The sequence below is a fragment of the Amphibalanus amphitrite genome, unplaced genomic scaffold (genome assembly GCF_019059575.1).
Source record: "Amphibalanus amphitrite isolate SeventyFive unplaced genomic scaffold, NRLGWU_Aamphi_draft 000579F_arrow, whole genome shotgun sequence".
Lineage (NCBI taxonomy): Eukaryota > Metazoa > Arthropoda > Thecostraca > Balanomorpha > Balanidae > Amphibalanus > Amphibalanus amphitrite.
In genome coordinates, this window is record NW_024882073.1 from 130,001 (window position 1) to 157,434 (window position 27,434).

General features: G+C 49.7%; 4 protein-coding genes across 8 annotated transcripts in view; 3 read left to right on the forward strand and 1 right to left on the reverse strand.

The window, feature by feature from the left end:
- The window catches only part of LOC122394199 (ethanolamine-phosphate phospho-lyase-like), a 36,430-nt gene extending 34,405 nt beyond the window's left edge, over window positions 1-2,025 (forward strand). For all 3 annotated transcript variants that reach the window (XM_043390921.1, XM_043390920.1, XM_043390922.1), the window contains exons 10-12: window positions 609-718; window positions 1,057-1,194; window positions 1,598-2,025. In XM_043390921.1, the coding sequence (XP_043246856.1) occupies window positions 609-718; window positions 1,057-1,194; window positions 1,598-1,615 (266 nt within the window). In that variant the 3' untranslated portion in view covers window positions 1,616-2,025. The remainder of the gene's footprint in view (window positions 1-608; window positions 719-1,056; window positions 1,195-1,597) is intronic.
- A 4,879-nt stretch (window positions 2,026-6,904) lies between these two features.
- The window catches only part of LOC122394200 (bifunctional 3'-phosphoadenosine 5'-phosphosulfate synthase-like), a 55,130-nt gene continuing 34,600 nt past the window's right edge, over window positions 6,905-27,434 (reverse strand). For all 3 annotated transcript variants that reach the window (XM_043390924.1, XM_043390926.1, XM_043390925.1), the window contains 14 exons: window positions 26,695-26,800; window positions 25,919-26,060; window positions 17,170-17,263; window positions 16,803-16,941; window positions 16,246-16,364; window positions 15,401-15,529; window positions 14,863-14,931; window positions 13,886-14,004; window positions 12,640-12,754; window positions 11,288-11,403; window positions 10,606-10,687; window positions 10,026-10,358; window positions 9,478-9,622; window positions 6,905-9,012 (listed from right to left, as the gene is read on the reverse strand). In XM_043390924.1, coding sequence (XP_043246859.1) covers window positions 8,915-9,012; window positions 9,478-9,622; window positions 10,026-10,358; window positions 10,606-10,687; window positions 11,288-11,403; window positions 12,640-12,754; window positions 13,886-14,004; window positions 14,863-14,931; window positions 15,401-15,529; window positions 16,246-16,364; window positions 16,803-16,941; window positions 17,170-17,263; window positions 25,919-26,060; window positions 26,695-26,800 — 1,806 coding nt within the window. In that variant the 3' untranslated portion in view covers window positions 6,905-8,914. The remainder of the gene's footprint in view (window positions 9,013-9,477; window positions 9,623-10,025; window positions 10,359-10,605; window positions 10,688-11,287; window positions 11,404-12,639; window positions 12,755-13,885; window positions 14,005-14,862; window positions 14,932-15,400; window positions 15,530-16,245; window positions 16,365-16,802; window positions 16,942-17,169; window positions 17,264-25,918; window positions 26,061-26,694; window positions 26,801-27,434) is intronic.
- Window positions 17,515-20,258, forward strand: LOC122394203 (profilin-like). The gene is made up of 3 exons (XM_043390928.1): window positions 17,515-17,885; window positions 18,633-18,717; window positions 19,737-20,258. The coding sequence occupies exons 1-3, from the start codon at window positions 17,775-17,777 to the stop codon at window positions 19,925-19,927; spliced, it is 387 nt and encodes a 128-aa protein (XP_043246863.1). The 5' UTR covers window positions 17,515-17,774; the 3' UTR covers window positions 19,928-20,258.
- Window positions 20,306-23,565, forward strand: LOC122394201 (profilin-like). The gene is made up of 3 exons (XM_043390927.1): window positions 20,306-20,933; window positions 21,360-21,447; window positions 22,303-23,565. Exons 1-3 carry the CDS (start codon window positions 20,820-20,822, stop codon window positions 22,491-22,493), a joined length of 393 nt encoding a protein of 130 aa, XP_043246862.1. The 5' UTR covers window positions 20,306-20,819; the 3' UTR covers window positions 22,494-23,565.

Below are 27,434 nucleotides of genomic sequence, written 5' to 3' on the forward strand. Positions count from 1 at the left end.
GTGACTTTCTTTTGTGGAAAAAACCGGCCAGACGCTTCAAAAAAAAAAAAGGAACGATGCTCCGATCCGATTTCCACCACACAGCCGTTTTCACGACGGCTATTTGGTATACATTTGGCTCACATTTGTTGGAGATTCGGTGCAGATTTGGTCAAATCAGGCTTATTATGTTTCTTAGAAGTTATTAGTTTGAGTTGCATAGTTGCTTAATTACCTGATTTTCACATCATCAGATATTATTTTAGCTTAAAGCCTTGAAATATATTCATGATATTCGGATAACTGTTGTAAAAGAGTTTGGCGCGCATTTGGTCAAGTTTGATGCATTCGCCAGATAGCCCGTCGTGAAACGGTTAATTGTATTTACGTCGCCGGTCACTTTGTCAATCCTGCAGCGGTGAATGACTTCCCTTACTCAGTTCACCCGCCTCCCGGCTCCCTCCAGAGTCCAGCTGCTCTCCCGTATTGAGATGTGAGACCTCTTCAAGACTAGTCCAGCGTCTGACTTCCGGCGCCTGTACCGAGACGCGAACAGCTTTACCCAGACTGTCTGACCCAGCCCAGCCGACACGGTCAGATGTCAGTGACCCGGCGATCGTTCCCCGCAGGAGATGTGCGCGTGCTGGGGATGTTTGCTGGCATCGAGCTGGTGACTGACAGGGAGCAAAGAACGCCGGCCACCGCCGAGGCCAAGCTGCTGCTGCAGAAAATGCTCAAGGTATTAAATGACTCTGAATATGACTGTATGACTTCATGTAGCACGTAGAGCTCTCAGTGAGTGGTGTTCTCATGGATTGAACGCGAACGCTCAGATGTTCTCTCGCGCAAAACGTGACCCCTGACCTGACCTCAGTGACCCCAGACAGTGACCTCTAACCATGCCTGTGACCTGACCTCTGTCAGTACTCAGTGACCTGGAGCCTGACCTGTAACATGGTCTCGGTGACCTCCAGTCTGGCCTGTGATCTGACCCCTGCCCCGGCCTGTGACATCTGTGACATGACCCCTGACCCGACCTGTCACATCTGACCTGTGACATCTGACCTGTGACCTCAGGAGCGGGTGCTGCTCTCTGCTGACGGACCTGATAGAAACGTTATCAAATTCAAACCACCGATTGTGTTCAGCGAGGAGAACGTGGAAGAGTTGGTCACGAAGCTGGACCGTGTGCTGGCCCAGCTGGAGGGTGACCAGGTAAGATGTGTTGAAGACACGTCTCGACTTTAACTTCATTGGTTCTTCATTTGTCATTGTGAAATGGTGAGTGTATAGTGGTTGTTTGCAGTTGCTTATCTAAATGTTGGTAGATATTTTTAGTTGGATGGGGCCAAAGAGGATGGATGAGCCAGAGCCTGGTTATAAGGGGTGGTGTTTCGGTGAAAAGCCTCTATCCGGGTGTAGCTGAAGTGAATAGCCTCGACCGGCTAGTCATGCTGTATGGTAATCCTGACCTTTGACCGGTGTAGCTGGCCGACCATCTCTTTCTCAAATAACACTAATATCCACCGATTTTCCGGTCCCCGCCCATGGGAATTAAAAAAAACGGCATCTCACTATTCATTCGTCTAAACATTCTAACCGTCCGTACCTTTTTCAGAACAATGACCGTGAATGACGTACCACTGGTGACGTCATTGTGAAGAGCAGCTGCCGAGGGGGAGAGGGAAGAGGGGAGGGGAGAGGCGATGGCGGCAACTTTGATGGCATTGGCTTGTGATGTGACTGTGGCTTCCATGCTGGCTATTTTCCTGAAAGAGATTACCCAATCCACTGGGTAATATATGAGATTGTTGATAATGTTGAGGAGATTTTACCGGAACGCCGTTGACCAGGACTGGGGTCAGGTTTAGATGAATTGACTGTTTGGGTCTGATTCTCAAGTGGAAGGTTCCGAGTGGTATTTTGGAAGCGCCTTTTGTAGAAGCGTGACTCAGAGTATAGTTTTGTAGAATACTCTCCACCGCGTTCATCGACTACCCTTTTATACGAAACTTTGTGGGCAGTAAATACAGCCTATAAAAAATAGCCGGTGTGTTTTAACAGCAATTTTTCCCAAATGGATGCCGCTAGCCCATGTGCACTCCTGGATAGCCCTGGGGCGATGTTTCATCCGTGTGGTAACAGTGCTGGCACATGAACGGTGGAACGAGGTATCTTGCCGGTATTACCATGGACATATTATTACATACCAAATGTCGTTCATACATGAACGACATTTGGGGAAAACGGCTGGCATGGTGGCATGCTCTATGCGAATAGCTAAGCGAAGACACTGGTAGATCTAAGAGGGGGCGTTTTTTGGGGGACCCCTCCCCCTCCGAAATGGACAAAAATTAACGTTTTTTTTTTCATAAAAAGAAAGCTCAACTTTTATCAGGAAAAGTTTGCGTCAAACTGCACAGCAGCACGTAGGGAATCAAAATCTGATAAGCTTTTGGAATTTGGAGAAACTTTTTTGGGTGTATGCCACCCCGCAGCGTCCAAGACCGCCTTTCTGGATCCGCCACTGTGCGTAGTAAGAACTCAAAAGCCGTTGCCATGGCGACTGTATTGTTCGACAGTATCACGTGCCCTGACTGCTGTTACCGTTGTGATCCTGTCTCTCCCCCTTCCCCTCCTCCCTGGAGCCGCCCCTGCCGACCCGCGGCGGGCGCCTGGAGCCGCCTCTGCACGCTGATCCCGCCGCGGGCGGTCACGTGACGGCTGCCTCTGTGGGCGAGTCGGGGTGGGTGCCAATAGGATCTGTCCCAGTCGCACTTCCAAACACCTCTAAACTCCTCCAAGAGCAAGATAGATGAGGTTGGAGCAGGGCCTTCTTTGGCTTTGTAGGGGCTAGAGCTGCCACTGGAACAGGGAATCAATCTTGGAGGAGTTTAGAGGTGTTAGGAAGTGCGACTGGAACAGAGGCCCAATGAGAAGGCGAGTCGGCGGTCAGGCGGGCCGTGCTTTGAGCTCCTGCAGGGAGGGGAGTACTGGAGCTTCTGTGACGCTATCGTAAAAACGCCATCGGTGGTGGACGAGGGACGCCATCGGCGTTGGACGAGGGAACACCGGGAGCGTCCTATGTGTCGTCTCCGGAACATTGAGGTGAGAGGGAGGGGTCGCGCAGGGCTTCCGAGGGCGCCTATTTTTCCGAACGGTTCACTTTCCTGAAGTTGTATAACGGTTTTAAGTTTTCTTGCAAATATGGGCGTTCAACTTAAAACTTTGTATAACATTTATTAAATGACTCCTTGAGTTTGTCTCGCTTCGAAGCTTCATGTTGTTTTACCAATGTTTTTAGAGAGTCTTTTCAGCATTTTACATTAATATCGCACAGTACAGTTTTCTGCGGTGGTATTTTACATGTATAATTTCTTCGTTGTTCTCAATGACAATAATTGGTGTTACTTCCCTCCTTGTTTAGCCGTAACCACTCGAGGTCTGACGCCATTTCCCTCCAACAGGAGCCGTGTGGCGTGTGCTGGTGGCCAGCGAACTGCAGCCCCGAGTTCCCTAATCGGACTGGAGTCCTAACAGACCCCGGTGGAAACCGGCCGACAGAAGACGAGGAATCATCGAATCCTTCATCACATCTGACGACTGATGTACCGGTAAGTCTGTATGTTATTTCTAAGCTGCTTTTAGTATTCAATTATAAATAGTTACCTCACATAGGTACAGTAACATTTGATGTAAGCTCCTTATTTGCCTCTGTGAGAACGGTCATAATGTGTTCTATATATGTTTGCATAAGTAATTTTAATTCGAGTGGTAAAGCATGTGTCCGTTTATCATAGGATATGTGACCGTCTACTTGGCTTGGTATGTGTGTCCGTGACCGTCTAAAATTTGACAAATATGTTTGACAATGTACAGTAGGTTTATGAAATAAGTCCTCTCCGTATGCGGGCAGGTGGTGCCTGAGTAGCGCTCAGGCGCTAACTGCCCACTGGTGACCCGCATACGGCCGGGACTTATTTTGTGGACCTACTGTATGTGACGAGGTATGTGAGACAGTACACGAGCATTTAACGTGGTATGAGTGATCGTCTATTTGAGATGGTATAACATGCGTGACCGTCTATTTGACGTGGCACATATGTGACCATCTATTTAACATGGTATATTTGTGTCTGTTGGTTTGCCGTAGTATGTGTGACGGGTGACCGTCTTTTTGACGTGGTATATGTGTTTTCGTCTAACGTAGTTTGTATACTTAAATAACTTATTAGACGTAGATATATGACCGCTTATCTGAAAGTGTGTGTGACCTGACCGTCTATTTGGCGTGAAATGTATGACCGTTCCTTTTAAAGTGGCACCTATATGCGTGGCGGCGTGTCCGTATATGGTTCGTGGCATATGTGGTCGTCTTTGTGTCGCGGTATGTGTGACCATTTGACATGCTGTATCACATTCTTATCGCACCATGGCTCACCATCTATTTTATGTGCTATGTGGTACTGTCTATTTGGCCTAGTATGTGTTTGACCGTCGAACTTACACGGTATATTTGTGACCAAACTTACACGGTATATGTGTGACTATCGAATTTACGCGGTATGCGTGACTAGAGCCTGCGACTAAGGACAAAGGTCCGAACGTGATGCTAGTTTCCAAGTTGGGTCTTTCAAGAAATACTTGTTTATTGTGCAATGTGCATAGTGAGGACTGACATGTGAGCTGATGCTGGTCTCCCATATCGTACACCCGCTAATTCTTTGACGGCTCCCGCTCCCTCTGTTGGCCCTCAGGCGGAGGTGGAGCGCCTTCTGGTCCAGTCCGGCGTGCCTATCGACCTACAGAACGAGGCGGAGCGCTCGCCGCTGCAGATGGCGCCACCGGGGCTGGCGAACGACCTCTAGCAGCTGGCGCCGCCCTGGGTGGAGCTCACCACCGAGGGCACAGATGGCAGCACCGTCGACTGGCAAAACTCTGCTGTCCGTCAGTGCGCGTATTTCGAACCGACGGACCTCTGTTTCGTGCTTCTGATCCAGAACAGTGTCGTTCTGAACTAAAGACGTATCAGCGGCTGGAGCAGTGGCTCAATTTCATTTGAATCCGGTGCTGTAGATGATGTGGTCTTTCTTTGACCACAGAGGCTGTGGTGACGGACCATTTAGCGTCCTTCGAGTAACTACTCGTTGCAAGATCCGATTTTCTCATCCGGAATATGTGTTTGTGTGCGCGCTATGCGTTCGACTCGCTGTGCATCTGTGACTTGTAAATGGTTTGTGTGGAAAGTATCATTTCTTGATTTTGGTGGTGGTGGTCGTTGGGTGGCATCCTAGTTCCTACAGTCACCCCGTGGATATAATCTCAAAATTGAAGGCGTTTGGTTAGTGTATTGCCGGTCCCTGCCATGTATGAATATGGATACCGAAGCTGCCGTCTTTTCGCTGCCATCGAGGTGCCGTTCTCTGAGCCAGTGCACTGCCAAACTTGACGTGCTTATTTGATATTTCGTTTGTCGTTTGTTTCATGCCTGATCCTTGAAAGAGCGCCGAATGAAAGATATGAATCGTCACTCGAGTATGTCGCCCTATGTTTTTTGTTTGTGCATACCACCGATTCATGCCTGGCATTGATTACACTTTATCGTAACACTGCGTCGTACGATAGTCTTCCCACTAGAAATGAGTCGATGTTCCCTCCGCCCTTCTCTGGAACAAGGCGCTGGTCATTGATGCTGAGATTGTCCAGTATTGTGAAGTTGTTGCAAAAAAGTACGAATAAAGTCTTTAAGAGCATTGTGTTCTGTGCTATGATGCTATTGGGGTACAAAGTGGAGGAGGCAGACTCGAGCGGTTGAAAGCGATGAAAGAGCGAACTGGATGGAGAAACTGAGGTGTCTCGAGTCCAAAGGTAATTAAGTATGAGACCGAGGCAAATGAACGCACTGAATCTATTATACACTCGCCCAGTGGCACGACTTCGTCAGTTCAAACCTAGGCTATGGCCAAGCATTTGCTGTCAACAGAAGTAGGCGGAGCCTAAATGGCCCTAAAATTGAGATTGGTATAAATTACTTCCAGGTGCCCCAACGGGTTTACCCTGGTGGCCGAGTGGTTAGCGTGACGTCAGCATGCATTTTAGACTTTTGAAGGTTTGGGGTTCGAGACCCAGAAACAGCCATGATTACGTTAAATTTTCCGTTCCAAGCGGGTCTCGAACCCAAAACCTTCGAAAGTCTAAAATGCATGCTGACGTCACGCTAACCACTCGGCCACTTGGGTAAACCCGTTGGGGCACCTGAAAGTACTTTACACCGATCTCCGATTAGGCCCATTTAGGCCCCGCCCACTACACTCTGTCGTCAGCCCAGCCTGTGTGACGTCACGTCCACTGCTGCCGTCGACTGTTTGGCTCTGTACGCGGGTCCCGCAGTTTCCTGAACCGTCTAACTATCGTTGATAGAAATTCCCACGCGACTTCCAGGACACTACCACTCAAAGTCAAGTTCATTGGGGCCGCTCTTTGCATTTTATTGAGATATTTAACGATCATGCAATAAACAGAAATATCGTCTGATGAAAGTTACGACGAAGTTATCAGTGTGCGTAGGGCGAACAGCCTCGTCGGGCTGGGGGGGGGGGGACGCCTCGGGCAAGGTCAGACAAGGTCAGTGCTGCCTCGCCGGGTGGCGGACGGGGCGGCGCCGGCGGCAGCCGGCCCCTGGCAGCTAGACCGGCCCGCCGAGCCGATTGACCCCGGCGATGACCTCTGATGGCCGCGGGCGGTGACAGCCGCCGATCTGGGCCGTCTGGGAGCGAGTGGAGACCGGAAAGGGGTGGGGAAGCAAGGGAGAGGGGAGGGGAGGGATAGGAGAGAGAGGGAGGGTGCACCGGACTGACGAAACAACTGGAAAAGGGTTATAGTTCAGCACAACCACTCCATTCTACAGATATATACAAACTCGCCATTGTCTCGATAAGTGAATATATTGTTCTCTCGCAAACCCTCTCCATAGCCCGGCCAAACACTGCATCACAAACAAACAAACAAACACGAGGCTTCGCCACACACCGCCGGACAAACACGACGTCACAAACATTGACAAACAGCGCACACCAGTGTGTTTGTTAAACGGTGCGACACCCGCATAGTTTGTGACCCGAGGTCCTCTGATAAAACTGCAGTCTATTCGCATCGATAATCATTTGGTGAATTAGCTAACAAGTGCGCGAATTAGGACAAAGTGACTGTAGAAAAGGAGATTGAACACATCAAGTGATTGAACACATGCATAGATTGTCCCCATGTGTGATAAAAATAAGGTGTGGCAGATGATTAAAAGTGTGCTGATTTCAAGTCGAACACGTTCAGGATTTACAACAGATTACCTGAAAATATTTTCGGTCATGAGTTAAAACCTGTCTCCTTCATTAGAATAGACCGTCACAGATGTAAAGCCAGCTTGTTACCTACGCTGTGACGCGTCACACGCCACACACACACATCCAGTCACAACGTCACGTCACTTCCACAATCTGTCCACATCCACATCCATCCACACACGCGTCAACCGTTTCCACACATCGATACATCTGAGACAGGACACTGCCAGCTTCGATCAGTGGGAAGAGGGTGCGTTCTCTTCTCCTTTAAATTACTTTCAACTAGCAGAACACCCCCCTTCCTCTGATTAACGGCACGTTGGCTGGTCCCTTTTGTAAGGCTGCGCGACCCAAAAGAGCTCGTCTGTCAAACTGAGACTTTAATTGAGTCTTCGAGTCAACACTAAAATTTTGTCGAGACTGTGGGAATCGAACCCGTCAAGAGTCTTATTTTGTCAAGAGCGAATATTCTTGCGTCAGGGGGCTCTTCTCGAAAAGTCACGATGACACGGCCGCGGTGACACCAAGACGACACCAATGACACCTATATACGACACCGACACACCAGTTACGTGTCAGGGTACATTAAGAGTAGCATTAGGTGACGTCTGCAGCCAAAGAGGTAACGTCAAGTGTAGGTGCCTGTAGATTCGACATCTACAGGACATCAGCTGATAGACCTCTGGACAGCAAAGCAGTCTGTAATTAGCCACTTAAGCCATGTCGATCGATTTTTGAAGAAAGTTTGTCAGTTTCAATGTTTTGACGACAGAGTAATTGCAGAAGAGTAGCGTATCGCGTGCCTGGATGTGCAGCCGGTCTGAGCTAATTTTGAGCGTGAGAAAAGTTATGGATAACAACAACCATCCTATCTAGACATCGATTGGTCCCGCGGGGAGTTGGATACTATCAAGAGGGAAAAGGGGTAAACTGAAGAGGGAGAAAGGGGTAACTACATACAGCCTTGGGGTTTGGGAATCCACTGAAATGGTGAAATTTGTTCTAACCCTACCGGGATAACGTCACGTTCAGGGTCCCAGGATAAAGGAATGTTTGCCAAGTGGCACAGGAAAATCACCAGCGGAACGCGATGTGATCTGACAGCAGTCATGACAGTGCCACAGTGGCCAGTAGTGTCTCTAACTGACAGTTTAAGTAGCGCACAGTGGATGTCTGAAACAACAAACTCCTATCTTCAGTGTCACGTCATAAAATCATACAGAGAGCAGCATAGCGCATCTGCATACTGAAAACACACCTTCAATGAATCACCTGCTGTAAAAATAACGACACGCTCGTAGCGCGATAAAATACAACACCAAAAATGGGCGTCATTTTACACCTATACCGAGGATAACAAATCTAACCTACCAGCTCCTCTGTTTACCTCTGAACACCTCCTCTTCTCCTCCTCTGTACAAGCCTCTGTAAACTGGCGCTACCGTAGCCCATAGTTGATCCTGAACCTACCCTCCCCACCGCTGACCGACCACAGAACAGCAATATAGCCGTGATTGACATTTGGCAGCACAGGGCACTGGCCGGCGCGTGTGTTGGGCGTCCTCAGTCCACCTCTACCGGGACCGGTGGAGGTGCTACTGCTTGTTCTGAGACTGGTAGAACTCGGCGATGATTTTCCAGGCGCGAGGAGCCATAAAGCCGTCAGGGGGCTGTTGCCCGGAACGGGCCAGACCTGCGGATGGAGGGGGGGGGGGTCAGTCAGGCCGGGTGAGGGGGCAGGTCAGCTAGGGGGTCACGGGGGGATGTGAACGACAAAATGACAGTTGGTGACAGACTAGGGGAGTGACAAACACAGCCCCAGTGACAGTGACTGAGTCGAGAGAGAAAAGGTAGATAAACGTCAGGTGTGACTGTAAGTGGAGTCGTCCATCCCCGCCATCAATCAGCCCGGCGTTATCTAACGCACCCACCGGTCCCTGGCGCTGCCGCAGTGACAAGATATTGACGCACAAGGTCAAAATCTCGGTCAAAATCTCCCTTCTCAGGTATCTCTATCTCTCTTGCTTTTCGACTGCCTCACCCAAAGTCACTACGTTACTCTTAATCACTCAAGCTCTCCTCTTAATCCTTCTTTGCCATCTCTCTTTATGCATCCCACCCATCTCTCCCAACTCCCACCTTCTAACGAATCCCTTACCTCTCATCTTTGTGCCCGAGATGAACTCAAAGTTCTCCCTCTGCGCTGGGTCGAAAAAGTCCATCTTTCCCAGCTGCTTGTTGTAGGCGGCCACGCGGAAAGGGATGATCTCTAGCTGTTTGAGGCCTGGAGCCATCGTCAGGACCTGGTGGGGGCCAGGCGAGTCAGCATTCCAGAGCACACTTGTAGCATAAGGAAACAAGGCAGTGTATATCAACATACACCAAAGCTTATAACTTGATTTTTCAAAGAATGTGTAATCCTTCCTTATTCTCTCTCCTGCAGCTTTCTTCCCAATATTCTCTTACCATTCCCTATCATTACTTTCAACGACCTCCTTTTTCTCCCATTACCTACTCAGTCCTTCTCTTCCCCTTTCTCTATCCTTCTTTCCTTCCCCTCACTCACTCACCCACCCACCCACTCACTCACTCACTCACTCACTCACTCACTCACTCACTCACTCACTCACTCACTCACTCCCTCCCTCCCTCCCTCCCTCCCTCCCTCCCTCCCTCCATCCCTCCCTCTCCCTCCCCTCTCCGTACCTTGCTGCCGTGAGTCGGCTCATACAGATCCCCACTTCCGTCGGGGTGTCCCATGCCGGCCGGATCCCTCCCGACGATATAGAAGGTCGCTCCTGTACACATGCGGGCCTTCGCGTGCCATTGGACCTCCGTCGGACCGGCATACATCATCGGCGACGGAAATATGGCTAGGACGGTGGCCTCAGGGTCCAATACGCCGTCTTCGAGGATCGCCTGGTGTTGCTGCATGCGTGTGGCGAGCGGGACGTCGTCGTCTTTGGTCCAGCCGCCCAGAGGGTGGAGAAGGAGCACTGGCTTCTTGTAGCCGCGCTCGAGCAGACGACGACGGGTGTCCTGCGGGAGGGGGGGGGGGGGAGAGGTTAGTGGGCCGTCAATCCTGTGAAACTAAGAGTAACAACATCATTTACTGCAGTCATAACACGAAATATACGTTAGATGTGTATGGTGAATGCGAAAAAAAAAACACAGAAAGCGATATTTGCCGGATACTCGTCTGCTGAGTTTACTTTGATATCCGAAGTCGATGTTCGAATAATATTCGTCAGTCAGTATTTGTCCGATATTTTTTGGAGATTCTGACCTGCATGAGCAGCGCGTGCCCGTTGTGGATGGGGTTCCTCAGCTGGAACGCGAATACTGCGTCCGCCTCCAGCTCACGGAACCTGAGAGAGGAATACAGACAGGCAAATGTCGTTAACAGACAGTATAGAAATACAAATAGTCGCACAAGAACGTGTACATCTCCACTTCTCAGAACGTAAGAGCAAATACCATAGTACATCTCCCAGAAAGTGAGAGAAATGCGGACACATTGCCAGGCAGCCATAGAGACACAGCCATACGAGCGCCACCCCGAACTACATCTGACTAAACCAAAGAGAAACAGGTACATATTGAAAGTTCTAGATACACACAGTCCTTCAACACCGCGCTCTCAACTCCATCTCACTGAACCATGAAAGCAAGCTATGAAAAAATCCATACCGCGGCGTCCTACAGGCTACAGCGACCCCATACCTTGCGCGCAGTTCGATGGGCGTTAGTGGCTAGTGAAATGATCCATACCATACCATACCCCACCATGCGTCGTGCCACACCATGTCACACACCCATACATTGAGCGCAGTTCTATGGGTGACCCCACTTCTCAGGTACTTAGTTAACTAAGTACCTGGAAATGAATGGGAATGAAGAAATGAAATGAAATGAAACTGTGTGTAGTTAACTGTACGATACCCCTTAGGTACCATACCCCGCCCTACCTCTGGCGCAGTTCAGTGGGCGTCAGTCTGTACTGGTCCAGGCCGTCCTCCCACTTGATACGGCCCAACACGTCCAGGTCGCCGCCGACCAGCCAGTCGCCAGAGTCCAGCACCATCTGTCGGCAGCAGAGCCAACTTCAGTCTACAGAGATACACGTCGGTGAGAGAGGGAATGTTGTTATTAGTCGCACATTATGCTCGATGCTCATGTCGGTAGTCTTATTTCGAAAATCATATTTTAACCAGCAGACTTCTTGTTCTGTAAGCAACAGACAAAAGATTACAACAGCCGGGTTTCAACAGTTAAAGGGACTATCCCACCTTCTAAAATGTTGTTAAAACCAGTTAAATTGTGCCCGACTTTACAGATTGGATGACCAGGAACACGGTTCTGGCATTTATTTTTCATTTAACATCTTAGGCTTCCCATATTCCAAACACAAACTTTCAAATATGTGACGTCACAGCCCAAAATTACCTCCTTCCCCAGGCCACATTACTGTCATAAAGCTCATTCTTTTTACTCTGTAGGCACCACAACAAAGTTCAGACCAAGTTTTAAGCGATTTTTCAACGAACAAACCCATTTAAATCAGAATGACTAAACGAGGTGACGTCACACTAACGGTCGCTCCATGTTGAAGATAGGGCCTTGTACAAGGCCCATTTTCAAATGAAGGGAACGAATTTCTTCAACACCAAGAGGCCGCGGGGGTTGCAACCTAGATAGATAGTGGTTTCTGAACCTCGCCGCAAACTTGGCTATCTCAACTCAAACCCCATGTTAAAGGTGGGATAGTCTCTTTAAACATGTAGCGAGAACGCATGACAAGTCCGCGTGAAATCAAGGTTCGACAACCAATCGCGGACAACGTGACTCTGCTGTCGCATACGGGATATGTGCCTGCTTCATTTTCTTCCAGTAGCATTTATCAATCCTCAGCCGCATTAATATAGCTAGCTGCTCCTAAGCCAATAACTTGAGCCTAAATAATGATCATCAGTCTCCCCACCCTGAACATCCTCCCAATCCCTCCCAACTCCCAACCTATCCCCGTCCTTCCCCACAACCGCACCTTGACGTAGGGGTGTCCGGGGTTGGTGGTGCCTCCCTACCCTCACACCGCACCTTGACGTAGGGGTGTCCGGGGTTGGTGGTGCCCCTACCCTACCCCCCCCCCCCATTCCGTCCCTACCCTCACACCCACCTTGACGTAGGGGTGTCCGGGGTTGGTGGTGCCCCTACCCTACCCCCCCCCCCATTCCGTCCCTACCCTCACACCCACCTTGACGTAGGGGTGTCCGGGGTTGGTGGTGCCCCTACCCTACCCCGTCCCTACCCTCACACGCACCTTGACGTAGGGGTGTCCGGGGTTGGTGGTGCCCCACTGTCGGGCGCACCGCTCCTCCTTGCGGTGCTCGAAGAACTCGGGTTTGCGCAGGATGGCCACCGGTCTCCCGTTGTACCTGGGAGGGGAGCATATGCATTATGCAGCGTTAAGGCCGCCCCACACCGGAACTCGCATGCGGGTTGCGAGTTTGCGGGTTTTGAGTTTGCGGGCAAAATACTAATTCAGAGTGATTACATCGTTCCCTTATGGTCACTCCATGAATGCAGTGGAGCCGGGACACTTTTAAAAAAAAATTACATATTGTCGAAATACCAGCATAACGAAACAAAATTCGACTCCAACGAAAAACTCGCAGACCTCGCAGAACCCGCAGACCTCGCAGCGAGGAAAATCGAAAGTTGACTTAAAACCAACTTTTGAAATGCGATGCAAGGTAGCTCGCAAGCTAAAAACATGCAGACTCGCTTGTTAGATGGTAGTGTGGGTCATTCAGCTTAGATTGTATTATTTGATTTGGAAGAAACCCGAAAACCCAAAAACTCGCAACCCGCATGCGAGGTCCAGTGTGGGGCGGCCTTTAGTTGGAGTTAGGTTAGGTGAGTTAGGTGGAGTTGGAGTTAGGTGCAACGTTAGGAGTTAGGTTAGCTTAGAAAACGGCGGAGAAAAGACTTACTTAACTGTAACTTGGATGGTGACTTAACATGGAAATTGAAACGGGTATGAATTTACGGGGATGGTAAATTACATGTGGCGACAAAGGGATGGGAGAAGACATGGGACACTAGGTCACTGGCGATAGGGAAATGGGTAATAAAAACGGGAGAGATTGGTAGGGGAGGATTTTACTTCTACCTTTGGATTTTACTTTCACCTTTGGAGAACTACGAAGTATCAAGTAATCTTAACCAGCCTGAGCCAGTGAACATGTTAACTACAGAAAACACATTTCACAACACTCAGTGTCCGATATCTCCTCAATGAGAATGCATTGCACACATCAATTTGAGAAACGAAGCCACCAACCCCCTCCCCCCACGTTCCCTCTTACCGCCCTTGAATCTCCTTTGCCACAGCTTCACGTCACACCCTCAGTCTTGGAATTCCTTGACCGTCAACTCTCGTAAGCAGTAACTCTCGAATCAACGCCCAGGTGGCTAGCATGACATATTGTTAAAGGGATTTGTCCGACTTCGGACATTTAACTACACACGTAGACTCAGCCCATCACGCGCCCCGGGTATCTCACCTCAGTGTTATGGCCGGCTGTCCAGCGAGCCGCTCCTTGTCCGCCGTCTGCACGGCCAACACGATCGGCACCGACTGGTTGGTGACGCCGTCATCCAGCAGGCAGTTAAAGTGCTGACTCTGAGCAGTTGGAATATCACAAGGACGAGCGGACGGACGGACGGACGAGGGGAGGGTAAAGATGATTTCAGACGTGATAGACAGATGGACGGACAAACGGAGGGAGGACAAATATGATTTCAGATATCCCATAGACAGACGGACAGGCGTGAGGGAGGGTGAGAATTATTTCAGACAGACAGACAGTTGTGAGGGAGGCAAATATTATTTCAGACACGATCCACAGACGGACGGAAGAATGTGGGGAGGTTGATGGTGGTAAAGGGTAGAGATGAAGAGAATTGAGATGATGTCGGCAGCAGCAGTCGCGGGGACGGCACCAGCACCATCGTTGGTGAGTTTGGAGAGTGTATTTCAGCAGCAGCGGAGACGGCAGCAGCACCATCGTTGTTGAGTTTCGAGATGAGGAGTGCGAGTAGACGTTGGCGGCAGCAGCGGAGACGGCGATGGCGACGGCAGAAGAGAAGAGAGAAAAAAAAGAGAAGCGTTAATATTGGTTGTGGAACACATAAACATCAGACAACATCAGATGCAATAGGTGATGCTCGCAACCCAGAGAGCGGCGAATAAGTAAGAAAACAAGGTGCAAAACCTATAAGGTATTTTGATCTACAAGCTTCCCGCGTCCAAAAAATTCGAAAGTACTGTTATGTATGCCTGCATTGGAAGCTGATATCGCGCTGAAACAATCAAAACTGTTCGACTTCTCTCACCGCATCCTACGCATATTCCATTAAACAATATGTCATGCATCGCTGCAAAATGGCGTTCGTCGTAAAAATTATATCACCGCGGTGAATCTGAGCGGTAAGAATCACTATCAGTCCTGAAGTTTCTCCTGGAGTGGGTAGTACGAACCTGAAGGTACTCCCTCTCGCGCATGAAGCCGGTGAGCGGGGTGGCCCAGCCTTCAGAGAGCACCTGCACCTGCAGCCAGACACACAAACACGGTCAGACTAGGGGTCATGGTCCAGCCTTCAGAGAGCACCTGCACCTGCAGCCAGACACACAAACACGGTCAGAGGTACCCACTGTAGGTCCAGCCACCCCATACCTTCCTTATATTGATGTCCCCTCGCCCCCCCCCCCCCCAACTTTCACAACCGAGACCTCTCCGACATTCTCAACCAAGTATAAGGGCCCTTCTGTTCCATACCCAATCGCTGTGAAGGGCCAACAACCTGCATGTTCCTTCATTCCCAAACCTTATCCTCTGCAGTCTGCAATACTCCCCAACCCAAGCTAGTCCCTCCCGTCCCAGACCTACCCACTATCCCATACCTACCCACTGTCCCAGACCCACCAACTGTTCCAAGCCTTTCCACTATCCCAAACCTACCCACTATACCAGACCTACCCAGACATACCACAAATCCACCACCTGCCCCACACCTACCCACTGCAGGTCGAGTGTGTTGATGTCGACCGCCGGCAGCCGTCCAGCCTCCTCCGTGGCCACACTCAGCTGGTCAGCCGGGACGAACAGCTCGCCCACCGTCTGACTAGCCGAGCGGGGCACGATACCCTGGGGGGGGGGGGGGGATAGGGGTCAGAGAGGGGTCCGGCACGAACAGCTCGCCCACCGTCTGACTAGCCGAGCGGGGCACGATACCCTGGGGGGGGGGATAGGGGTCAGAGAGGGGTCCGGCACGAACAGCTCGCCCACCGTCTGACTAGCCGAGCGGGGCACGATACCCTGGGGGCGCGGAGAGAGGGGTCAGAGAGGATCAGAAGGGTCACAGATGTCAGAGGGGTATGAGGGACCAGAGAAGGGTCAGAAGGGTCATAAGGGGTCAGAAAGGTCACAGAGGCAGGGCAGCGGGGTCACAGGGGGCCAGAGGGGTCACAAAGAGTCAGAGAGGCCATCTGCGGGGCACAGAGGGTTGTGGTTAGTGACAGACAGATTTGAGGGTCAAGTTGAGTAACGGGTCAGATGTGTAGGGTCTGAGGGGTGATGAGGTTACGGTTAGTAAAGGGTCGGAGTCGGAGTAAAGGTAGTCAGCGAGTCGGAGCGCCGGACATCCCAGTCGATTGGCAGGGGATCACGATTCATTGGTCAGTATTCAGTGATGGACATTGGACAGCAATTACTCGTAAGTGGACAATGAACGGTCACGATCAATTTTCAGCGGTCGTTGGTCAATTTACTATATTCAATAATTTAACATAGGTCCATGGTGAGCGGTTACCGATAACCAGTGTAATTCAGAGCCTAGTAAACGTATCCCTCCTCTCACTCACGTGAGCGGTGAGCAGATCCACCACCTGATCGACGCAGTCCTGCACGCTCCGGTTGGCAGTGTACAGGGTGATGTCCGGGTTGGCGGGGCGTTCATACGGCGCGTCAATTCCCGTGAAACCTGCCAATGGTAAGATATACGTCAAATCAGTCTACTAAATTGGCTAAATAAGATACATGCTGGAGACGAATGTAAAATGATGATGATTTGGGGTCTTAGGGCGCCTCAACTGCACGTCATCGGCGCCCAGGATAAGGTGAGATAAATGTTGATCAATGTTTAAAGCAAATTCTAGGTGGGAAGGTGTGGTGATTGAATCAAAGAGACGAACGTCGGATCCCGAAATACAACACCCATTTTATGTCTAATAAAATCTTTGACTGTCCACACTCCATACCCAAAGGGGCTCCGAGCATTCTTCCACATTTCTCAGTTCCCACAAAGGCAGCACATGCTACAGCCAATACAGATTTTTCATTGTTTTAACCGAACTCTTCACTAAATAACGCCGAAATCGGCACTTCCTGGCCACCGAACTGAAGTGAAGCAAGTACGCACCCTTGATGAGACCCTGGCGCGCCTTGTTGTAGAGGCCCTTGACGTCACGCGACTCGCAGACATCCAGCGGTGTGTCGACGAAACACTCGTAGAAGGGCAGGTTCGAGTCGCCGTGCAGCTTCCGCGCCACATCGCGGTCCTGTGACGTCATAAAATGGCGACCAATCAGAGGCGGCAAACAGGTGATGGGAGGCGAACGAGTGTCCAGTCACAGTGGCAAAACACATGAATGTTGTAACTTTTCTGGGTGTGAGCACTGAACAGCCAGTTTATACGCATTGTCATTTACAAGGGATTTTGTAAGACATTATCATATTAGACCCTAGAGAACTGAGGAAAAACTGTCCATCTTCTCACTTTAACATACCTTGGCATAGGGCGAAACGAAACTGCACAGTGCGACCACTCCGCTGTCGGCAAACAGCTTGGCCACCTCAGCGACACGGCGGATATTCTCCTCCCTGGGGGCAAGGGTCAAAGGTCACACTGAGGTCACCGCTGGAGAGTGAAGGTCAAACAGAGGTCACTGGTGCAGGGCGAAGGTCGCGTCAGGGTCAGCAGGAGCCAGGAGGGGAGCCTTCGGCGCGATGGTTTTTGGATCTTTGATTTCATCTTTACAGTGGTTTTATGTAGCCAGTGCAAGCAAGCGGAAGAACTAGGGGAAATCAGCACGTTCCCATGAAGTGAGACTTCATTTAATCGCTAAAAATAGCACATTTCGCACATTTTTACGCCTCGTGTCTGATCCATTCCCTGCAGTTTCGGAGGCTCGTCCTCTCCCAACAATCACAAGCCACTTCGCATTTTTCTCCCAGCTAATAAAAGCAAAACAAAATCCTTTCTAGCCCCCAAAATCCAGAATTCTCTCAATCTAGACCATACTCTGTTAGTCTCAGCTGCTCTTAACCCTCTGTCGCCGCCCACGAAGCAACAGTAAAAGAAAAGACAACAGGAGCGAGTGTAGGAACCATCATGTCCTGGCAGGACTACATCACCAAGCAGTTGCTGTCCACGAACCTGGTGAAGGATGCACTGATCGCCGGGGCGGATGGCGCCATCTGGGCCCAGAGTAAAAACCTCAAGGTAAGAGCTGGTCACACTCACCAAAAGGTGAGCACTGGAGTGAGAAGTAACCACCACGAGTCAAACTTAAATCTATGTGATTTACCATTCGAAATGGTTTGAAAGAGTTTCTTTTTTCTACAAAAAAAGCTTAGCAAATGCGAAGTGATTGCATGCTTAGCTGGCACACCACGGGAAATTGAAATCACCACTTTATGTTATACCATAGCACTACCACCAGCGGCATTCGATATCTCTTAGGTACATTGGCACTGGCGTATGATGTTATTTCCCGAACGTATCAGACAGTTGTATCCAAAAGGTCACGACGGCATCAATGCCAAAGGACTAATCTGAATCTAAATGAAGTCTAGTCGGAACATGTCTATTGCAACATTGAGATAAGCAATTAGAGATAACTAAACCAGTAAACCACTGCCGAGGTCGGTGATAGATTCAATCAGTCGCCGCTCTAACGCAATTAGAATGAGATCATTAGGGACACATCGTCCTCATTCATTTCTCGTCAGCTGAGATGACCGCGTTTCCATATCAAAACATGACACCATGGATTTATTCTGCCCTAGATCGCTCTAAATATTCGACCCGACCTGTAACTACCAAATGCTGTAAACTCATACCTAGATAGGTTCACTAAGTGAACAATGTCATGCCTACCACCTACGTATGTATAACCGATTCGTAGCCTCCTTCCCATGTTTGACCTGACCAGGCATTACCTCCGTTATTGTCATTTTGTCTGGACAGTCGACGAAGGAGGAGCTTCAGCCGATCATCAAGGGAATCAAAGACGGAGGCGGAGCCCTGACCACCTCCGGAGTCAAGTTCTCAGGTGAGAACCCTGGACTAGGATCCCAGCGAGAAGTTTATAATAACGCAGAGAATAAACTTGAAAGCTGGTGCTACTCGTGTGAGAACTTGAGCTAAGCGTCAAAAAAGAAAATTAGTGATAACGTCTTGTAAATATGATGAAACCGTTGAAGGCATTATCTAATATCAACACATTGACAATAACTTCGAAAACACATCGTACCTCTTGAAAACATAATATCCCATAAGATACTGAGGTAAGAGGGCTGTGGGGAAATACGGCCAGACATCATCTCATGTTCTCATATCTCATGGACGGACCATTTTTCGCTGGGATGACCGGTACTCAAGCAGATTTCAAGAGGGAATTTCGGGGCGGTTTTTGGGGCCTGACTACACACACATTCATGCCTATGTATGTCAAGTGATAGACATACACCGTCGCTATCGAGTGGCGCCGGGCCGAGTGCTGTACTTTGGCCCCTCGGTGCTGATAACATACAAATGAACTAATGTTACATTATGCCCATGAAAGGACACTGATAAACGGTATGTGAACGGGCCCCCAGCATAGATCAATGAAACCGTATGACGTGTTTTACATTTTATAGGGTATGATGAGAATATTGGTGGGATACTCAGGCTGGGTATGGGTATCAAATTTGAAACTGTACGAAATCATCCGCTGGGTTACGGTCGATGCTTCACTTCTTTCGATCCCTTAGCCTTCAGAAATGGATTCGTTACGAAATATGACATGCTCTATGAATGATATTGGTTGTAAGGGGAATTCGAATGTCCATTTGATCATTCAAAATAACTGCAAGGGAATATTATAATGGATTTGAATGATGGTGGAAGCGCTAAAGATTCGAGCTATAACATGCGTCTATTAGAGGGTTTTGCGCCTGACGGATCAATTTAATTTCATGCTCAAACATATACCACCTACTGTACTGACATCATCGAAACTAACACTAACCCCCTCTCCATCCCCTCCTTCCCTCCCTCTCTCTCGCTCTCCTCCCCCTCTTCCTCCAGGCACCAAGTTCATCTTCCTCTCCGGCAACGCCGGCAAGTGCATCCGCGCCAAGAAGGCCAAGGTGGGTCTGCACGCCGCCATGACGGATAAGACGGTGGTCGTATCGCTGTACGAGGACCCCGTACAGCATGGCGAGTGTGCCGCCGTCGTGGAAAAGTTCTGCGACTTCCTCAAGGGTAAAAACTACTGACTTCTGGGAACGGCTAGAGCTACTGACTTCCCTAGAGCAAGAACTACTGACTTCCTTAGAGCAGAAACTTGACTTTTTCGAAAGCAAGAACTGTTGGATTTCTCAATGACGAATAACTACTGGCTTCTCCAACGGCAAAAACTGCAGACTTTCTCGAGGGCACGAACTGCTGACTATCGTAGAGCAAGGACTACTGACATGTCCAGCTGCTGCGGCGACGGCCGAGGTGTTGAGAAAGCACCAGAGATTGGTGTTAGATATAGGCGGTGGTGGTGTTTTGTGTTTCGTAGTGATGTGCGTTCAATGATGGAACCTAAACGATGAACGAATATCGGTCGCACGTAGAAATGGATCTTCTGCAGGGATGGGGAAAGTATAAAAGTAGTCACAGGGTGTAAATATGGGGAGGAGACGGCGACTCCTATTCTAGTAAGCCGCCTCCGAAGAGCGCATACCTACAGACGCCGTCATGTGCATGACTTGTTAAGAGATTCTCGGGGGCAGAAGGCAGTAGTTTATTGAGGCAGTTTCACGAAAGAGAAGTAACTTGGCAGCGAAACCGCGTGGATACACAAATTCAAACGATAACTCAGTACAAGGGGGCTTTTTGTGATCTGCCCTGTTTGACCATCCAGCGCATCCAGCTACTTTTGAGACGAATCTGACAGCATCGTTAAATTGACGGAAGCGCCGAGCAGTAAATTATCTATTTGTTTATAACCAGTAACCTAAACCACACCAATAAACGAGCAGAAAATATACCTAGTGTTACACACAGTCCTAGTCTCGGTTTAAATAATCAGCTATCTCATTTGTTTATGATTAGCTTTAGAAGCAGCGCTCTCGGTGAAGACCTCCACCCAGATCATCCTCCGATCTCTCCAGCATAACCATGTCGTGGCAGGATTACGTCAACAAGCAGCTGCTCGCCACGGGCTCGTTACGAGACGCCCTCATCATGGGTATGGACGGCGTCATCTGGGCTCGAAGTACTGGACTACAGGAGGTGAGAGGCGGCTGGAGGAACAGGGGTGGGGGAACAGGAGGGAAGGGTAGGACATGGGGAGTGGGGTAACAGGGGACTGAGTGGGATAAGGGGAAATGATGGATAGGGAGGATGGACGAACAAGAGGAAAGTCATGCTGCGTGGAGAATACGGCGAAATGGAGGAGAAGGTGATTGTGGAGGAGGGGAACTGCGGAATGGGGGAAATGATGAACCATGGGAGAAATGATGAAGCAGGATAAAGAATAAGAGAAACTGTGGAAAGAGGGACGTGCAAAACATGATTTTTGGGCCATAGATGACGAAAAACCGAATAATGCAGCCTACCATAGCCTCCTGCACACTAGAGGTCTTATAACTTTATGGATTGGGAAGTAAAGAACCCAGCCCTGACCCTAGCCTCGCGCTGGCTCCCTGTTACCGTCAGACCAAGCCTGAGGAAGTACAAAACCTCCTAGCCTCGCTGAGCGACGGAGGAGCGACTCTGGAGGACGTCGGAGGCATCAGAGTGGCAGGTAACGACGGCACACCCGGTCAGGTCAGGTCAGGTGAACGTTTGGGGGGGGGGGGGCGCCCGGGCTACAGTGGTCATCGGCGCATGTAAATGTTTGGTGAACGGGATTCCGCCACATAACAGAAGTGAGCGATTGGATCAGCCTAGCGGTGATCGAGATGAGCTTGACTGAATAACAGACCGACAGTGATTGAGAGTGTAGGGCTAGAGTAGAAATTGCTGTAGTTAACGTCGCATAGATCGACGGTCCCGCGATGACCAAACCATGCCACACACCCATGTCACCGTGTCATCGTCTGATGATCGGAGGTCGGGTAATACACATCCAAGAGATATGAAGGTAGACTGTAGAAGACCTAGCAAACACATCCGACCCCTTCCTTGTTACACCAGTGTAGTATGGACCACGGCCCGCCAGGCCCCAAGAACCACGGCACTGTCTTACCTACCATTGTAGACACACCTGGCCCGACCATCAGCCGATATTCTGCTGACATTACCCAGCTGGTGGGTCTATAAACCAACTCAATCAGCCTGCGGTTTGTCACGACTGGCGACCACCTGTGAAACCACTGCAGTCACCAAATGTACCCCATTAGGGGCTCCTGTGATAACTAACAGTTACCACAGGCCGGTTTACACGTCACAATAGCGACGCCACTCGACCACAACTCTCAGCATGACAGCGCGGCGTAAAACGCTGTCTGTGAGGCTAATTTGTGAATCATGCGTGGTTTTCTATATGGTTCAAATTTGTGGTGAATGGCTAACTAATAGCCAGTTAGCTGACTCTCTCTCTCTCTCTCTCTCTCTCTCTCTCTCTCTCTCTCTCTTTCTCCCCCTCCATCTCCCCTAGGCACCCGGTACCTGTACCTCGCCGGCGAGCCGGGCGTCTTCCTCAGCTGTAAGCGGGCCGCAGTCGGGCTGTACGTGCGCCAGACTCAGCGGGTGGCCATAGTAGCCCTGTACCAGGACCCAGCCACGCTACAGCAGTGTGAGGCGTGCGTCACCAGCCTCTGCCACTACCTCGGCAACAAGGGCTTCTGATCCTGGTCCTACGCGGCCTCAGCGGCAAGGTCGGAGCTACAGTCTACCTCGGCAACAAAGAGCTATGGACGGTCCTTCGCTGCATTGGCAGCAAAGGATTCCGGTCGCGCTCTTGACGACCCTAGCTTTCGCAACAAGGGCTTTTGATCGCGGTCCTTCGCTGCAATGGCAACGAAAAATGCCTATCTGAGCTACTCTAAACTCGGCAACAAAGTCTTACGATCGGGGTATTCCTCTACATTGGACTGCATCACCGCAATCACTGCAATCAGTGCACCACTGCAACAAAGGATTCTGTTCGCGCTCTTGACGACCCCAGCCTCTGCAATAAGGGCGTCTGATCGGGGGCTGCCTCAAAGTTGTCCACAAGGACTGCCTCTGCCTACGCAGCAGGGGCTTCTGATTGGGTCACTGCGTGCTTCACTGCCTCGGCAACAAGAGCTTCTGAATAAACATCAAATGATTTCGATTGGATCGGTACCATCAACAGCAAAGATGCCGGTTCTGGTACTTCCTTTGCAACAAGGCTTCTGATGGAGATTGCCACTACCTCCTCAGCAATGACATTCGTTTGGACCCGTCCAATGGATCCGGCCGTCGTTTACAATAGCAGCAATGGCTTCTGACGGTAAATTTAATGCTGACCTTTTCGTTGATGATAGGGGTTTCCAATGAAACACTGACCTAAGGCAACATTTGTGTTTAAACCGCGCTTCATCTACTTCGCAAACTGCAATTTTAAGCGTTCACCAGCAGTGCCGCTTTGTAGGGGGCTTCTTTGGCGTGTCCTGAACTGTGTTTGACAAAAAGGGTCTCTGTTGCTGATCACGAAGACAGTTTCTGATGAACAAAGTTCCTCAAGGCATCTGTCTTTCCTTCCTTATCAAGATATTTGAAACGGGCCGTTACATTACAGCTTTCTTGTGCGTGTTAGTAACGATAAAAGTATGAGTAAAAAATGGTCAGCTTATTCTGAAGCAGTGATAAAATTAGCATAAAAGAAACCGAATCATAGCAACAATGTCGATCAATCCGCAATGTTATCCATGGCAAACAAATGAAATCATTTCGAGCTTTTTCTACCGATACCACCAGATGAGCAGACCGAACAGCGTAATTTTACGAGCCTTCAACATAAAACTCGCAATCAACGGTTCATCACATACCTCATTCTCCCAAACGAGCCATCAGGGCACCATTCAAACCTCCATCGCCCATATTGCCCTCATATCTCGACAAACGGCTCTCTGAGGCGGCCAATCAGGCCCCGGGTCAGGTCATCATCATTCCTTACGGCACGCAGGCCGCCTATTCAGCACTCCCCGCGCGGTGGCACGCTGAAGAAAGTCGTCCACGCCCCGGGGGCTAGCAATACGACCTCCTCATTGGAGCGCAGAGCAGTTCTGCTAAAGAGTGCTCTGGAGAGGTATGCCATCAAAAGCAGTCAGCGCTTGCCGCTTGATAAAGGTCGGAGGATGATAGGTATGCAAGAGCGAGTGACCAGGTAAATTAACTACGTTGAGCAGCATTTGTACCTATACCATGTAACTTCAGTTGACAGCTGAGGAACGTACTAGACTGCAAAACTTGACAAACTGACAAATAACTTCCCAGAGATAAAAGATTTCCACTGACACTTTGACTTGCAGGCGATCGATACTGCCCTCTGGCTGGCTATCAACTTCCGTCGTTCCAAGCAAGGCGTTCTCGGAACTGTTGCTGATTGGTTCCGTCATATATGACGCATCAGAGGGCACTCGTTGATCCCCCTGCACTCATGCCTACATCTCTGCATTGGCCATAACCCGGGGAATCGGAACGCATCAGGCGCCATAATATTACGTCATTGATGGCACGCCCAGAACCCCACAATGCTGCATATTACTGATACAATACTGCCCGCAGCTGTTCTGCATTGGTCGTTCCCCGAGCAATCGACAAGACCGTATGATACTATATCGATACGATTTGTTAGCTTAACGATATCGGTGTAATTACGAGAGGGGGAAGAGAGAGAGAGAGAGAGAGAGAGAGAGAGAGAGAGAGAGAGAGAGAGAGAGAGAGAGAGAGAGAGAGAGAGAGAGAGAGAGAGGGAGAGAGAGAGAGAGAGAGAGAGAGAGAGAGAGAGAGAGAGAGAGAGAGAGAGAGAGAGAGAGAGAGAGAGAGAGAGAGAGAGAGAGAGAGAGAGACCAGCTCGGTGATATTGGTTCGCGGACCGCGCCAGGTCAAAGGTCACACAGTAGGTCACACTGGGTGATTACGGAGCGCCACCACCACGATAAGACTGTTATAGGTCACCTGTGAGACTTTTTTTGGTCGCAGCTTCCAAAGAAGTGAGACGTGATGTGATTAAGTTCGGACTATTGTCATGTAGTGTTCATTGTTCAAACTAGCGCTATGCCCATTGCCCAAACTAGCGGTATGGAGGAAGGGCGTTGTGTCCAAACTGATGTGATGTATCTAATTGAAGCGTGAATTCATTTGGTACAGGTAATGCTTGAATAGAAAAGTGTGCTTCTATGTTTGCCGGTAAATACAGCATTAATCCACTCAAACATTTGATAACACTAATTGAAATTGATCAATCGCACGCCTATTGACATTAGCAAAACAAACCAGACAGACATGATTAGGTTATCATGCGGCTACAACGGAATGCACTAGAGGCGCTTCCACAGGCTTTTGAGCCGATGTCTTTGATTGGAGCGAGCCAGATATATGAGTCCGACAGCAAACAGACAAACCCTAGCTCACAATGACCCGAGCCTTGAACAAGATAAGCGACAAGTCACGGGCTCAGCAAGTGCCCAAAAATACCTTAGCAGCAACGGAAGGCGTCAAACATTCCAGTATTACTGAACTGCCCTGGAATTCACGTCCATCAACTTATAATAACTATCATTACAATGCCACATAAAAACTCACAAGATGATCATATATAGAAATGGTGATTCGGTATGATATCGTGTTTTCCTCTATCACATTTTGCGCTATTGGTTTCACTAACGGCTGCACGGGCGGAGGACAGTTTATTTGGTAAAACTAGATTCCAACGCTTTGCATCTCCATTCACAACAAAGGGCGTATTACAGTCGTTGCTCAAAACTCAACCGCTTTCTGTCCCATATTTTTATCTCATTGCACGGCTGCATGACTGCACTTCGGTTGTGCCAAATTATTGCACGGCATACTGCATAGCCAGCAAACTGTTTCAACAGAGAGAGGACCGGAGGCAGGAGGGGGTAGAGGAAGAGGAAGAGCACTACACAGAGCAGGCAAGGGAGATAGAAGTGAGTGAGTGAGTGAGTGAGTAAGTGAGTGAGTAAGTGAGTGAGTAAGTGAGTGAGTAAGTGAGTGAGTGAGTGAGTGAGTGAGTGAGTGAGTGAGCGAGTGAGTAAGAGCGCGCGGCGTCCAGTGTTTCCCACCTGTCCTCGGCGGAGAAGCCCAGGTTCTTATTCAGTCCGTGTCGGATGTTGTCGCCGTCCAGACCGTACGCCGGTATACCGTTGGAGACCAGGAACTCCTCCAGAGCGAACGAGATGGTCGTCTTGCCGGCACCAGACAGACCTGGGGGGGGGGGGGGGTAAAAGGGGTGACACCGACGAAGGGGATAAAAGAGGCTGAAGAAGGGTCAGCTTGCCCCACCTCTCACCGTCTCTCACATCACTTCTTTCACTTCTCACCTCCCTCTAATCACTCACTTGTCACCGTCTCTCACATCATATCCCGCACGCCACCTGTCTCACATCACAACCCGCACCCTCCTCACTCTAACCATTCTCAACGACTCTCATCTCTCAGAGTATCTACTCTAACCATTCTCACAGTCTTTAAATCTAACCAAATCTCACCGTCTCTCACACCTTCGGTCTCTCATACGGCTTTCATCTCTCAGTATAACCACTTTCACAGTCTCTCACTCTAAACACTCTCACCGTCTCACACTCTAACCAAATATTACCCTCACTTACACAGCTCCCGTCTCTTATTCTAACCACTATCGCCCTCTCTCATCAATCTCACACCACCCGTCTCTTACACAGCTCCATTCTCTCACTCTCTAACCACTCTCACCATTCCTCACCTCTCATTGTTTCTTATTCTAACCAGTCTCACTGTCTCCCACTGTAACCACTCTCACCGTCTCTCATTCTAACCAGTCTCACCGTCTCTCATTCTAACCACTCTCACCGTTTCTCACCTGTGAGCCAGATGGTACACCCTCGGAACTCGCCCCTCTCGCCCATGATCTGACCACGCTTGTTGCGCGATACATGGCCAGACTGGAATGTGACATTGGTCGCCTTCTGTGAACGCAGAAGAACGAACGTCGCTTAGTTGAATGGTATACGTGTTTGGGAAAATATGACGAGAGGCGAAAAAGAGAGCGGAAAACGGGAGGAGAGGGGGTAGCGGAGGGTCGGGATGTATGAGGAATAACGGATCCAGCATAAGATGCTCATCTGGCTGGCAACTCATTCCACACGGCCCTCTCAGTCTCTCGATTACCATCAGCTTCTGTCTCATTTTGGTGTGAGTTGTATTCGGGCAAGGTTGGTGCAGCGCGATCTCACTTTTCTTCATTCGGTGTTCTCTGGTCGCATTAGGTCCACCGATATTGTTGGGATGTTTGGATTGTGTGTTCCATGTAGGCGGACTCGAGGACGGGCGATACTGCACGAACCCACCGCAAGGGTGGAAACGATAAGGGCCGGAATGTTTTGTCGCTTACCGAGACAAGTGAACGGCATGTACGAACATGTGGCATCTGCGGACCTATTCGCCAGTCGAGGAACTTTTATGAAGTCTCTTAGAGCCTTCTTAATCTCTCTGACATGACTATACGTACCTATATTTGACAACCCATGAGCACATGTATTTATAGGTTTTAGTATCGGACTGCGTCTGTAAATGGGTGTCATACCTGTGGGCGTTCAAATA

Bases quoted from the DNA above. Each gene is read 5' to 3' on its own strand.
- LOC122394203 (XM_043390928.1), top strand. From the start codon at position 17,775: ATGTCCTGGCAGGACTACATCACCAAGCAGTTGCTGTCCACGAACCTG. The intron at 17,886-18,632 runs GTAAGAGCTGGT...TTGTCTGGACAG, and splicing joins CCCAGAGTAAAAACCTCAAG to TCGACGAAGGAGGAGCTTCA. The intron at 18,718-19,736 runs GTGAGAACCCTG...CTCTTCCTCCAG, and splicing joins CTCCGGAGTCAAGTTCTCAG to GCACCAAGTTCATCTTCCTC.
- LOC122394201 (XM_043390927.1), top strand. From the start codon at position 20,820: ATGTCGTGGCAGGATTACGTCAACAAGCAGCTGCTCGCCACGGGCTCG. The intron at 20,934-21,359 runs GTGAGAGGCGGC...TGTTACCGTCAG, and splicing joins GAAGTACTGGACTACAGGAG to ACCAAGCCTGAGGAAGTACA. The intron at 21,448-22,302 runs GTAACGACGGCA...CATCTCCCCTAG, and splicing joins CGGAGGCATCAGAGTGGCAG to GCACCCGGTACCTGTACCTC.